General features: G+C 38.7%; 1 protein-coding gene across 1 annotated transcript in view; it reads left to right on the top strand.

Annotated features, from left to right (window-relative positions):
* LOC109469519 (ack-related non-receptor tyrosine kinase-like) overlaps positions 1 to 13,633 on the top strand; it is a 69,638-nt gene extending 56,005 nt beyond the window's left edge. Inside the window, exons 11-16 of the mRNA XM_019768041.1 lie at positions 4,243 to 4,354; positions 5,203 to 5,325; positions 6,448 to 6,476; positions 7,342 to 7,628; positions 8,721 to 10,121; positions 12,213 to 13,633. Coding sequence (XP_019623600.1) covers positions 4,243 to 4,354; positions 5,203 to 5,325; positions 6,448 to 6,476; positions 7,342 to 7,628; positions 8,721 to 10,121; positions 12,213 to 12,428 — 2,168 coding nt within the window. The 3' untranslated portion in view covers positions 12,429 to 13,633. The remainder of the gene's footprint in view (positions 1 to 4,242; positions 4,355 to 5,202; positions 5,326 to 6,447; positions 6,477 to 7,341; positions 7,629 to 8,720; positions 10,122 to 12,212) is intronic.
* Positions 13,634 to 13,639: the final 6 nt, after the last annotated feature.

A 13,639-nucleotide genomic window follows, 5' to 3' on the forward strand; every position in this document is an offset into this window, starting at 1 on the left:
TGGCTTCCATTATAGGACTATTCAAACTTGTGACATACTCTCATGTCCCGAATAAACATACCCCCAGAATAAACATACCCCCTGGACAAATCTTCAAAGTCTAATAAACATACCCTCCGGAATAAACGTACCCCCCGGAAAATGACCAAATTGACAGGTGAACGGTAACTAAAATGTGCTCTTTATTTCAATACCAATGTATGGGCAAATCTTTCACTGTTACTTTTGATTAGGAATATAAATATACTGTATAAATATACTTCATGTTTGAAAAAAAAATTGTATTAGGATCCTTAATTTTGAAAAAATTGGGCATAGGTTCCCCGGATGACCCCTAACCGGGGGCCAACGGTGCTTCCACAAGTTCAACAAGTGAAAAATACATGATACAAACTGTACATGTATTTACTACCTGGAACTTGGAGCATTCTAAAGGTGTTTATATATATATAATACTGACACTAAACCTAACTTAACCCAATAACATTTCCCAAACAAAATCACATATTGACACAGCTGAACAAACAAAAATGTGATTATGTCTAAATTATTCTCTATAAACTCAAAAATAATTATTGAGAAAACACTCGAACCGCGGTAGGCATGATCATAATCTCTAATATAACAGTTATAATAATACATTGTATCTCCCATACTTCATAGCATCCATAGCAACCATTCTTATAAACAATTATATTCTGAAACTAGAAACCAATTATTTTGAAAAATATCACGCTAACGTTTGAAAATTAACCTTCTAAAAATATGCCTGAATTTGTATTATTTTCTTTTTTTTTTGTGGAAAAAAAATTTTTTCATGCGTTTAAAGTATCGTTTTAGCAGTAATATCTTGTACGTTTGGATGCTAACTTGACCTTTGACCACTTTTGTTTTGGGCGTCAGCCATGTTTTCTCACTTTGCTTCGCGCTGTTTTTTTGGACAAATTGGACAAATTTCAACCGTTTTGAACATTTTGCGGCCTCAAAAACTCATGAAACAAGGAAAATCAGTTACAGTTGTTATTTTTATGCGTAACATTTCTTCCGGGGATGAATTATTTTTCCGTCGGAGCCGCCGATACTAGCGCAGCAGCAGCATGCGCGCGACCAGCTGCAGCCGGCGACGAAAACAAGCCGGAACATGAAACGTTTTCCGCTACGTAACTGTGGCAATTACCACACAATTCCTTAGTACACAGCCTAAATCTCTTTTTACTTTATGCAACTCTTCTCTGAAATGAATATTAACTTTGGCAACGGTTGTACTTAGAAGGGGCGCGTTATTTATTTGAGTCTGAAACTGTGTGGGGTGGACCTGCGGCAGGAACGTTACTGTCGGAACATGACATTTTCTGGGGGTTGTATGCGTCAAACTTTACGCCTTCACGTTTAAGATTTGTTAAATTTTTAATGCCTTTCTGAATACAGGTACTGACAATTTTTTTCCAAAAATTTATAAATGTACCGTCCCTAATAAGAACGTACCGGGTGGACGTTTGGGCCGAAAAAAAAAAACGTACCGGTACGTTCATTCGGGACATGAGAGTATGTAGTTGTGAACGAGAAAAACATTAGCAGATATTGGTTATGCAAATGAGGACCCAATTTGCACAATTAATGAATGAATGAAGACCTTTATTGTACATTTTGCCCCACTGGGCTAAAGACAGGTCACATATTGACAAAGTACATCATCAATGTTGATAATAAAACAGCTATAGTACACAAGTACGTTCAACTTCATCTCGCTTTCTGGTAATCTTATAAATGTAGTTGGATGTATGAGTAGTTAGAGCTGGTTTGTTAAAGACTACAAGGAATATAAATTTCTCTATACTATTCAAATACTTAAATTGGGAGTATTTGCTTGACACAAAATCGAAAAGAACGTTTCTTTCGCTGTCATACATGGAACAATCCACAATAAAATGTACCTCGTCTTCTACTTTACCTAAACTACAATATTGGCAGATTCTTTGCTCTAGAGGAGTGCGGTTATGTCTTCCTGATTCAATTCGCAAATTGTGACAACTGATTCTTAGTTTAGTAATGGCAGATCTGTGACGTACATTTGCGATCTTAAGATAATCTTCTTCATTATATGAGTGTTTTAATAATCTGTATGTTCGAAGTTTATTTTTTGAATTAGCAACTTTATTATCGTTGTGGATTTCGGAAAGGAATGTTTGGAAATGAATATCTTTTAAACGCTGATAAATTGCTGAGATAATTTGGGGCGTATTTGAGCCGATTGATTGATAAAAAAATAAGAATAACCTATAATTCCATGATGCAACTGCTGGAAATTTTATACTTGTGGCATATGGAAGTAAGTCAAGGTGAATATGGTGGTGGTAATATACATGTAGGTGGTGAAAGTCACTAAACATAACATCACTAAATATACCTTATTCAAATCTGCACTCCATTTGCATAATTTGATAAATAAATCACCCTTTTTCATAAGATAAGGCTGTCATTAGGTTGAGAATATGATTCATGCAAATGATGACGATCCTGTTTTCATAATGAAAATCATGATTTGTCAACGTCGATTCAAGGTTAACATTTGGCGAAGGTATGAGTTCCTGGAATTCAAGTTCAAAGTTTGACAGTGATTCTTGTAGCCTGGGTACCATCCTACTTGTATGCCGGGGCTCCCACACTCGCTTCCCTTTTCTTAGGAAAGCGAGTGTGGGAGCCCCGGCATACAAGTTGGATGGTACCCAGGCTATGATTCTTGGACCAAATAGTTTAAATGATCTAACATCTGAGGTACATGATGTATAGTCAGTAAGTATAATAATTATAGGGCTTATTCACCACAAATTGCCACGTGACTTTTCCCCTGACAATGAGCATTGTCCGCCATGTTGGGGTGCAGCATGGTGCCTATCGCTGTGGCACGGTATGCAAACTCATATGGCGATATTTGCATATAGTTTTGGCCAGAATCTACATTTCAGACACTCTTCTTGTAATCTTGTTAGTAACATTGCCCTTGGGATTGTTCTGGCTCCGTGTCCACTAGTCTCAAGATTGGCTTTCATCTTTCATACTGATGGGAAGTGGAGGGGGCTGTAGATGGCAACGTTGCCATGAACACGGTAAATCTGTTGGAGCTATCTGTCCCTTAACTCTTTGGTAAATTTCCATGTATCGACACCTTGTCCAGCCACACATGTCATGGTAGTGCGGACTGAGGATGGCCCTGGCTTCACTTGTGATTATCCAGACATTGAGTCCGGGGCTGTTCCAACTTTGTGACCTTTTTGACTATCATGACCACAACGTACTTGTCACCACGCAACTGCCCCCAACACTCTCTACACACCCCGATACAACGCATCCCTTCCAGACTCTTAGCCTTAAAGGGTTTGAACCGTTCCTGGGGGGTGTAAAAACTTGTGTCTAGTGCCAAATATGAAGCAAAGTCAATGGGGTAGATGCCGGTCTCGATCAAACTGATCAAAACTCAGCAGAATGGGTCAATCTCAACATATTTCATTTTGTTCTGGTAAAGCTGTAGTACGAGAGGTGGTCAACTCTTCGTGTAGTTGGACAAAAAACAGTTTACCAACTTTTGGCAGCCATTATAGATCTAAGGCTGAGAAACTCACTGTAGAGATTGACCCCAAAATGGCGTCGCACTAGACATAGGAATGATGACGTCATGATGACGTGTGGTGAATGAGCACTATAAGCAGATCAATTTGTAATTAATATTATATTTTATGTAATATCATTCAATGTTAAGTAAATGTTATATGTTATGTTCACGTAGGCAGTCGTTCCATTTCAGTGAAGGCAGCACTAACATATAAAACAAATCACTTTTTAATTTTTTTTTCTGTTCTTGTGGTTTTCACATTTTTTCCAATTTATTGCATTCAGAATTTCAGGTAGTGGAATCTAACATAACAAGTTTTTAATCCAATTAATTCCACTCTTCATGCAATGTTATGATTGAAGAAGTCAAATCCACTAGACTTAAGAGTTACGGTTACCATAGTTTTTACTTTTTGTGTTTAGTTATGAATTACTTTCTTGTATGAAATTTGTATTAATTTTGCAATCAGCCCTCGGCCATGAATTTGCAATAAACAAATGTTAATTCATTTAAGGAAATACGGCCATGTACATCGAGATGTCTTAATATTCCACCGGAATAACTACATGTATAATCACATCCATACCACCATAGGACAGAAGCCATCAAACCATTAAGTCATCTTTAACATTGTTTCACAAGATCAGGCATCAATGATGTTACAGTTGCATTTGACCCTTTACACAGCATGCTCGCGTCCATTAGGGCCGGCACCAGTAAACGGGGTGCCGTAGGGAAAGAAGGGTGAGTGTGCATCCACGTTTGAAGTTGGCGGTGGAGGGCAACATTCAAAGGTCATACACAAGGTCACCAGTTGTTGACTACATAAGAAGGCAGCAAAGAATGGAATAAGGTTCAAAGGATGCCCTCTCTAATATTATCTTTAATCAGCTACCACAACCCCCACCCCAACTCATAGATATGGTAGCAGTCCTGATATATACATGCTTTAATAGCATTATATAGTATACTACATTGTACTGTTGCCTTGCTATAGCTAATACTTTCAAGTTGTGCCTTTCTCTTTATGCATTCCTTCTTTTTCATTATATATCAATTAAGAAAAATCAAGGACATTATACGTGTGTATAACTGAAAAATACAATTTCTGTCACAAATGTTGCAGGTGCAATGGAATAGGAATACAATTTTTCTACACTTTCACCAAGATTGATGTCGTACTCTAATGAAAAACATCACATTATTACTTGTCATATCAGGACTTTTGTTGGTGAAATTCCTCCTGGAGTTTCTGATGTTACCTTGTGTATACTACCATAGTACCAATATATTGATTGCAGAATTTCTGTGGTAGTGGCACAAGTTAGTAACATAGTCATGCTAAGTCCAATGTAATGCAGCATAATTGAAACTCAATCCAATATTCAAGATTGTTACAGACATTTTAGTATGAGTATGACCAAAAAACACTTTGATACGAAAAAATTGCAGTGCACTGTGGTATAAAACTGTTGTAAGGCCTAATTCAATCATGTTTTAATCTGTACATGTAATTATCATTCGTATTCCTAGAGAATCTTACATGTTTGTATATTTGTACAGAATCTTCTTTAATGCCAATTTTTTCTCAGTTCCCTGACAATCACCAGGGATATGATCAGTGGACCTATGGGGGACTTTAAGCACACCATGCACATAGGACTGAGAGGACAACAGGATGCCTTTGGTGACACTTCATTTATCAAGGACAAATAGTAAGATATAATCACCATTTTCAAGTATTTGCCTGTTATTGTAATGGTGAATCTTTTCGTGGTGTTTCACAGTTGTAGGAGGGAAGGAATGGTTTCCAAATATTTATTATGCACTGTGTGCATTCACAGGGCAACGTACCTGGAATGCAGTAGTTATACATGTACAAGGGATGAATATTCGCAGTGTCATGAATTCACAGCCAAGTGATAACCTGTCCACGGAAATAAAATCACTGTGTTTCACTATTGTGACATTGCAAAAGCTGGAAGTAGTTTTGTTCTTTTAATTGTCTTAATTGTCTTTGTCATTTCCACATACAGTATTATACCAGCTTTGTGGACCAATTACAAGCCTCCATAGCTGCATAAGCATGTGTTACAGCGAAGGGCGGTTATACTGGGTATACTGATACAGATACAGAAGAAGAAAGTGGTGTACTATTAATGATCCACCAATAATATACATTATATTATATATATATATATGTATGTATGTATGTATGTATACACACACACACACACACACACAAAAATACATACACACACACACACACACACACACACACACACACACACACACACACACACACACACACACACACACACACACACACACACACACACACACACACACACACACACACACACACACACACACACACACACACACACACGAACACACGAATATATTATGGGAAGGGATGCAGTTCTTACCATAACATGATAAGTGGGTCACTATCTAATTAGCATCACATGTATATACAGTATGTCGTATAGGATAATAATATCATATCAGGTACATTATTTTTAGTTAACAGGAACCTTACATCTAGCCAGTGACCTATAACCACCTCTTGGCACTATTGATAATTTATTGGTGGTGAGAGGTCACTTACATCTAGCCAGTGACCTATAACCACCTCTTGGCACTATTGATAATTTATTGGTGGTGAGAGGTCACTGGCCTGGTGTTTTGTCACCATGAACACAATTTTTAAATTTAGAAAGCAGGTCATTAACCTTGAATAACAGACACCTCTGTAATCAAAGATATTGTTTGACACAGGTACATGTATGATCAGTGATGATAAAATGTGTTGCCATGTTTGTTTCCCTCCACAGTCATCTTCTTCCAGTCAAGAGTGCATCATGTGAGTGCTTATCTGCATGTAAATATGGCTTTTATCTGTTTCGTGTTTCGTGTGCTATGCGAACTTGTATTTTGTTCTGGTCAGCTGAACTTGTTCTGTAAATTCTTGCAGGCGTGACTAATTTTAAGGTTGTACAGTAGGATTGCAAAGAATTAAGAATTTATGAAACTTTGTTTTATTGACGAATTTCTTTAATATTAATTTGCAAGCATGGGATACGTAGTCTTGAAGTTTTCCTGTTTTTCAACTAACATTTTGTTTTGTTCTTGTGGCTTAGCCATATCCCCACCCCACCAACAAACAAGAGAAAGTTACCTGCAAATGTTTCATTTGTCCTTCTACTATCTCGCTCAGAAAGTAAATGAAACCTTGGCAAGTAATGTCCTTTTAGGCCACACCACTTTGATTTGTTGGTTCTCATATTTAAGAGAAAAAAATGAAGTGACAGGGCAGAAAAAACATGAAAAACAGACCTAGGCATCCTTAAGTATAGCCCCAAATGCTGTGATAGGAGCCATGAAGCCAACATACCAGACTGGTTTGTAATTCAAGCAATAAATTTCAAACTTCTAATCAAAGCACTGCATTGATAGATGGAAAACTGTAAGAACAAGGGACTCCCTTTAATTGTTGGGGCCAAAATATGAGCATTTTGGAGTTGATTCAGAACCTGAAATGTCTTTTTTTTATTTTGCAAATCTGAAAAAAAAATGAAATGGGCGAATCAAAGCACCAACAAATTAAATTGGTGTGGCCTTCATAATAATAGTTGTAAAAAAAAAAGAAAACTAAAATGTCCATTGTTTTACCAACCTAATGAAACTATTCACAGAGACATTTCCATGTTTTCTTTATGTGCACTCAGACCAAGCAGCATCACAACAAAATGGTCATTCCTCAGCTATGTCCACCCCAGACCAGTCACCGGAAAAGGCCGGACCTCCCAAACCACCTCGCTTGCACCTCTCTGAAGGTGACAAGTTTGATGGACGGACTTCTCCCATTGGCCAGTCTTCCTCGTCTCCCAGCAAGTCGCAGGACTCTCTGGATCGTGCCTTGTCAGGGGACGTGGTCAACTCAGATGTGTCGGATCACGAGTATCTGGACCTGGAAGGTGATGGCGGAGGGGAGGCCAACGGGAAGGATGACTTTGTAAGTACTGTACTTCACACAACATCAGAGGCCTTCTCCTTCAATGCATTCCTTTTTTTTTCAGTTCTATCCAACCAGTCAGTTAGTAACTTATGGCTGTAAAGGTCATCTTTTGTGTGTGTGTGTGTGTTTGTGTGTGTTGGAATCAGTTTTTATAATCTGCTCTAGATCTTTGTATTGCTGTTTCCTATTGCTACATTCACCTTCAGTTTCGTAGTAAATTGTTCTTTTATCCTATTAAGGCTCATTCTCATACATTTTTGTGTTTTGGAACAAATTCTTTGGCCTTTTTTCTGCAACATGGCTTTAATAAACACTGAAGTGTTTTTTTTTATTTACGACTGTTCCACTGTCTGTATGACATACATGTATGTTACTTGACTTACAAAAACAAATTCAAAAGCCAGACTTGTACATTTTACGAGCTAGAGATTTGATTATTCAAAATACTTCAGTGTTCATTAAAGTCTGTTTCGATGTTTATGTTTCCTTTTGTTGCAAGCATGGTAGATGATGACCACCTTACTTATTTCTGCTGCCATGTTTCTTTCCTTATTTCTCTGCATGCATGACTTGTCCTTGGCCCTTCCTTGCTGCATGGTGCGAACTGGTAGGACTCAACCTCAGTACTGTCCCTGGTAGGTACCCAGCCAACACTTGGCTTCTCACAGTCACAGGATCTTATATTTTATAATTAGCTACCCTGGTATCCAGTCTATTGTTGATTGTGCATGCTCTCTTCTGGCCTGTAGGATACATGTACATTTGTATCTCGCTGCCCAGGTCAACTATAGGTATTCCATAGTTAGTTAGTAAGTACATGTAGCCCTCCAACTGTGTAAAATCCCTACATAATACATGTAGCTCTTCTTGATGAAATAAAATGAAATGAAATAAAAGTCATTTTTAGATTGGATTAAGTCTCAGAATTCTGTACAGCCAACTAAAATACTGTTACAACTACTTATCAATTCTATCACAAAGACTGAAAGGCCTTACCAAATTGTAAGAGTGGGATAAATTTTTATTTGGTATGATTTGCAGACAACATTATTTTCCAAACTGGATTTATTCCTCATGTTCCTTACACAGAACCTGGACCTTGGCCCATCTCTCCTGGATGATGTGCTGAAAATCATGGAGACTGGAGGAGAAGAGGAGAAAGCTGCACCCCCTCCCAGTCCGGAGAAAAAAGACAAGAAGGTTCCCTCATCCATCCCTGTCCCAACCAGCTCTGCAAGGACATACCGAAGAACAGCAAGCACCGAGTCTTCCAGCAGTGTTTCCAGTGGCCCAAGGTCACCAACAAAATCGGTGTCATCTCTCACGTCTCAGACAATAGAGGAGGGCAAAGTAACAAAAGGTACGGACAATGCCCAGAGAAGTCCTAAATCTCCCACAGACTTTGTTGCATTAAAACTATGTGAAACGATCTCCCCCGACGGGAAAAAGGCATATGATGCATTGGTTGGGGGTGTGTCCACTGACTCCATAGCAGAGGCAAGGGAGAGGTCGCGGGTGGCATATCAGGAGGAGACCAAGGTGTGGGAGGAAAGGATTAGGGGTGCTTCTGATAGGTCTTCCCAAGAGGACAGCAACTCCAGTCCATCCATAGGCCGCTTAAGGTCCTTGGACAGTCCACTCCTTTCCAGGCCAGTCCCAGAAGAGCCAGATGAAACAACATCCACAGAGTCCGGCGATTCCTTGTCCAACCCAGTGCCGCTTCCACCCAGAGTGCCTATCCAGACCAACTGGCCCAAACCACGTCGAAGGACAAGAAAGTCCACAGCATCCTCCACATCCAGTGACAAGAGTTACTACAACCCAGGCACAGGGAGTACTTCATCACTACAACATGCCTCTTCTCTTCCCGAGATGCCTTCTCCAACAACACCAAGGTCACCTGTGTATCCCAGCAACAACCGCAGTCGCACCAATAGCGAAGTCAACTCACCTTTTAAAGGTAACGACAATGTCTTCCTTACCACGTCGCCTGAGGGGACTATCACCTTTAAGAACTATGTCCCAGAAGGAGAGAAGAAGGAAGCTGCACCAGAGCCTGCCAAGAAGCTTCCCGAGGACCCATTCCTTAGACAAAAGATGTTTATGGCCGATCCCTTCTTTGCTATGGGTAAACCCAGGAGTAAACGTGAGACCGCTGACTCCAGACTGAAGAAGAGCCAACAGAACAGCAGCTCCTCCAGTGCCATCTCCATCGATAACACCAGCTACGACGAACTGTCGGACTGCTCATCCAACCCGCCCGCGGCGGAGTCCGCAAACGAGGCACCACCATCGCGTAGGTACCATCGTTCTCCGGGAAATGCCAGCTCTGCCACAGACACATCAGAAACAGATGAAGGTTACATGGACATGACCGGCAAGCCGTTGTCACATCACAGAAATGGTAATAAAGACCGCGAGAAAGACATTCCTCGACGTAGACCCCTTCGATGGGAGATAGTTGAGATGCAGAGAGTGGTGGGGGAGCAGGTTTGGCACTCACATACTGGCATGCCTTACTAATGGGCATTTCTACTGAGCTTGTGGGCCAGGATTAGCTGTATTTCTGTTTCACGCTTACCTCTATGCTACTTACAGGGAAACTTCCTTCAGTTCGTCCATTGTTATCATTTCTTTGTTGTCTCAGTGCAATTATTGCTAATTTTTCTTCTATATGTAGTTTTTTGTTTAAACTAACCCTAAACTTCAAAGGGGATGTTTGTCCCTGTCACATGTACTAACATCACTCTTGTCAGTGTTGGTTCTACAAAATTTGCGTTTTTGTGGAGCTTGAAACAGAAGTATGACTAAGACTGGCCTACAAGGTGGTGTGAACTATCAATTCTGACCTGTGACCTTTGCTTGCGGTCTTCTAAAAACTTTAAAATTGCTCGCATTTACACACTACTGGTGGCTAGTTTGTTTTGTTTCAGATCTATTGCATGTTGTTGCCCTTTTGTCGGATGATGAGTTTAATGCTTGATATACATTGTAGCATCTTACAGCTTCAAATTGAGAGATTCAGTCTATATTCAGAGATTCATCATACTAATTGCAATTAATAAATAGCAACAATGTTTTTAATAATGGCTTACCAGTCAAAGTTGTTTTATTGTTATTATTATTATCTTTACTTTTTTAGTTAACTGCTTCTGATTTCTGTTCTTTGTTTTCTTCATAGTTTTCATTCTAATGTGACAGTGTTCTCCCTAAGGTGAGAAGAACACATCCCATTCTTCCACAACATACTAGGGACACTTGTTGTGGAAAAAAAACATGGATAGCCTTCTCAACAATTAACCTACAATGTAACTGTACAGCAGATCAGACTTTTTAACCAACTTACAGTCATTCTAAAATATTTAGAAATTATTCCTGAATGACTTACAGACTGGCATTTTTCATAACTGAGCAAATTCTAATAATACCTCAGATTTTCTGTCACAACAATTGGTTGCAATTTTTAAAGATATTTTCCTTAGTTTTGGTCATCATGAAGTTAGTAAAGCCAAGGCCACACCAATTTGATTCGTTGGCTCTTGGATTTTTCCAGGAAAAATATGAAGTGACAGAGTGAACAAATAAAAAGATACAAACACACCTGAAGATCCTCTGAGAGCCCCAAAAGCTACGACAGGGGCTATAATGTCAACATACCAGTCACTGGTTTATAATTCAAACAATGAATTTTGAACTTTATGCTGTGCTTTTAATCAAAGCACAGCATTGCTAGATGGAAAAGCTGTAACAACTACGAAAACCAGGAGCTGTCTTTAACTGTGGAGCAAAAATATGAGCATTTTGGAGTTGATTCAGGACCTGAATTATTATTTTTTTTCGCAAATCTGGAAAAAATGAAGCCGGTGAATACAAGATCCAATTAATTGAATTGGTGTGTTCTGAGGTAAAAAGTACCTCCCAGTCATTTAAGTACCTTCAAAAAAATGCCGGACAAATGTTGTAAATGCATATACATGATCATGATTTATTTGTATTTGCTGAGTTGATTTGCGTACATAAGAAGTGGCCATTTCTAGACCATACCGCTTTTCATGCATGTGGCAGTAGAAGAAGTAAATGTAGCTGTGTAGTGTATATTCAGCATGGACAATGTTAACAACTCTAGATATCTGAACCTTGCAGTTATTTCCTGACAATATCAGACAAAATGTTCTGATTATTGGCCCAGAATTGTCAGATAAACTTACTATACAGATAACTGTAACTTTTCAAGAGAAAACTGCAGGCAAGCCTAGCCTGACCTTCCAGTCAATCAACTAGGGTTCATAAAGGGTATTAGGATAAACTGATGAAGATAAATTTTTTCTCAGAAAATAGATACTTTCTTATCTTCGGAAGGTTTGCCTGTGCCACCTTCCAAAATATATAAGACTCTAGGGAAACCTAACCACACACTTCAAGAAGTAACTGCTAGGGTTTTTGCATGCAGTGCATGGGCTTGCTGCCATCTGCATGTTTCATAAGTGCCACCATAGGGAGAACCTGGCACCTGTTCATTCCGTTTGTCTCTGTAGGCGGGTCCTTTCTAAATACCAGCTTTTGTGTTGGTTCTTCTGTCAGGTTTCCACTGAGGATTGCCGTATGGCGTTACGTGAGATGAGATATGATGTGGACAAGGCCATCAAGTTCATCAAACTCCAACAGCTGGTCAACATGGACGAGGGCGACTTCAAGTACGCCAAGCAGACTCTCATATACTGCAACTGGGATGTAGATAAGGCCGCCAACTTCCTGCTAGTCCACAATCAATCCCGTGGGAAATCCACAGACCTGTAACAATGGTGATATGTTTAGAAGTGACCATTCACTCCAATATCCCTGTGTTACAGAGTTTGTGTACAAACACAGTGTACCAATATATAGCAAGTTCTGGTGAAGATAGTTGTTTGCAGACTGTTACATAGATAGGTTTGAATCAGTCATTTCAGCTTCCAGTATAGTTTTCCAAGTTTTCAAGCTCAGTCAGCAAAATATTTACAGTAACGTTTTTAAAAATAGGTACTGAATTTTGTAGGACCACATCAAATGTTGTCTTCAATGAACAAATTATGTACAGAACTCTTGTGTAACAAAGCAGTTCCCTGTATATTTTGTAAAGCTAATGCTAATTATATTTAGTTTCTTTGCATATAGTGGTTTGTGTAGAATTCCGCTATGTAGTTCTCATAGTATATATGATATTATCTATACAAGCAAGTTGCTAATGTAATTTTTATATTTTCTGCAAATGTCAAAACCTGTAGTTGACTTGTTGTAATAGTTGTTTGATGTAGCTGTAGACCTGGACAACAAGGTAACAAACATGTTTTACACGAACAACAGCAGCTGCCTTATTGAAACTAAGAATGATAAGCATTCTAGACATCAAGAAGTGAGATGTAAAGTTATTCAGGATGAAAAGCTTGCGTCTTGGTAGTTTAGAAACATGCCTGGAGTCCTACATGTATTGCTTCCAAACTGTGAAACAGGCCTTTTTGAAGTGTTGCAAAATGGAAAATTAACCATGTTCAGTTTTTTTAAACCCTTGTGAAACCCCAGAATTCTGGAAGAATGAAATACACAATGTTTGTATCTGGAACCAATAAATTTGGGTAAATTTGCATAAAACGAAAAAAGAAAATATACTGTTGTTAAAGATTCAAAATAGCAAAGTTCAGATAGAAGTAAAAATCTTTCTTTCACAGTTTCAGCTTTTTTTGGTGTTGTTGCGAAAAGTATAAAAAGTAAACATTCCACATGAATATTAACTTTAAACAATATGTTTGTGTTATGAATTAAGCACTTGTGGTATGCATTTGAAAGGTAACAGTTTACACTTCCAAAAACTGTTTCCTGCATTTCTAGTGCCTGTGTTGAGTTCAGAAAAATGTTACAACAGGTATATACATGTATATGCTAGTGTCATGACCTAAGTAAGTTGCAATTCAAGTAGTTTGTGCCTCATACATTGTAGAGTGTTCGTTTATGTTGATGTTTTAATGAGCATT

Source organism: Branchiostoma belcheri, unplaced genomic scaffold (assembly GCF_001625305.1).
Source record: "Branchiostoma belcheri isolate BF01 breed outbred unplaced genomic scaffold, Haploidv18h27 scaffold206, whole genome shotgun sequence".
Classification (NCBI taxonomy): Eukaryota; Metazoa; Chordata; class Leptocardii; order Amphioxiformes; family Branchiostomatidae; genus Branchiostoma; species Branchiostoma belcheri.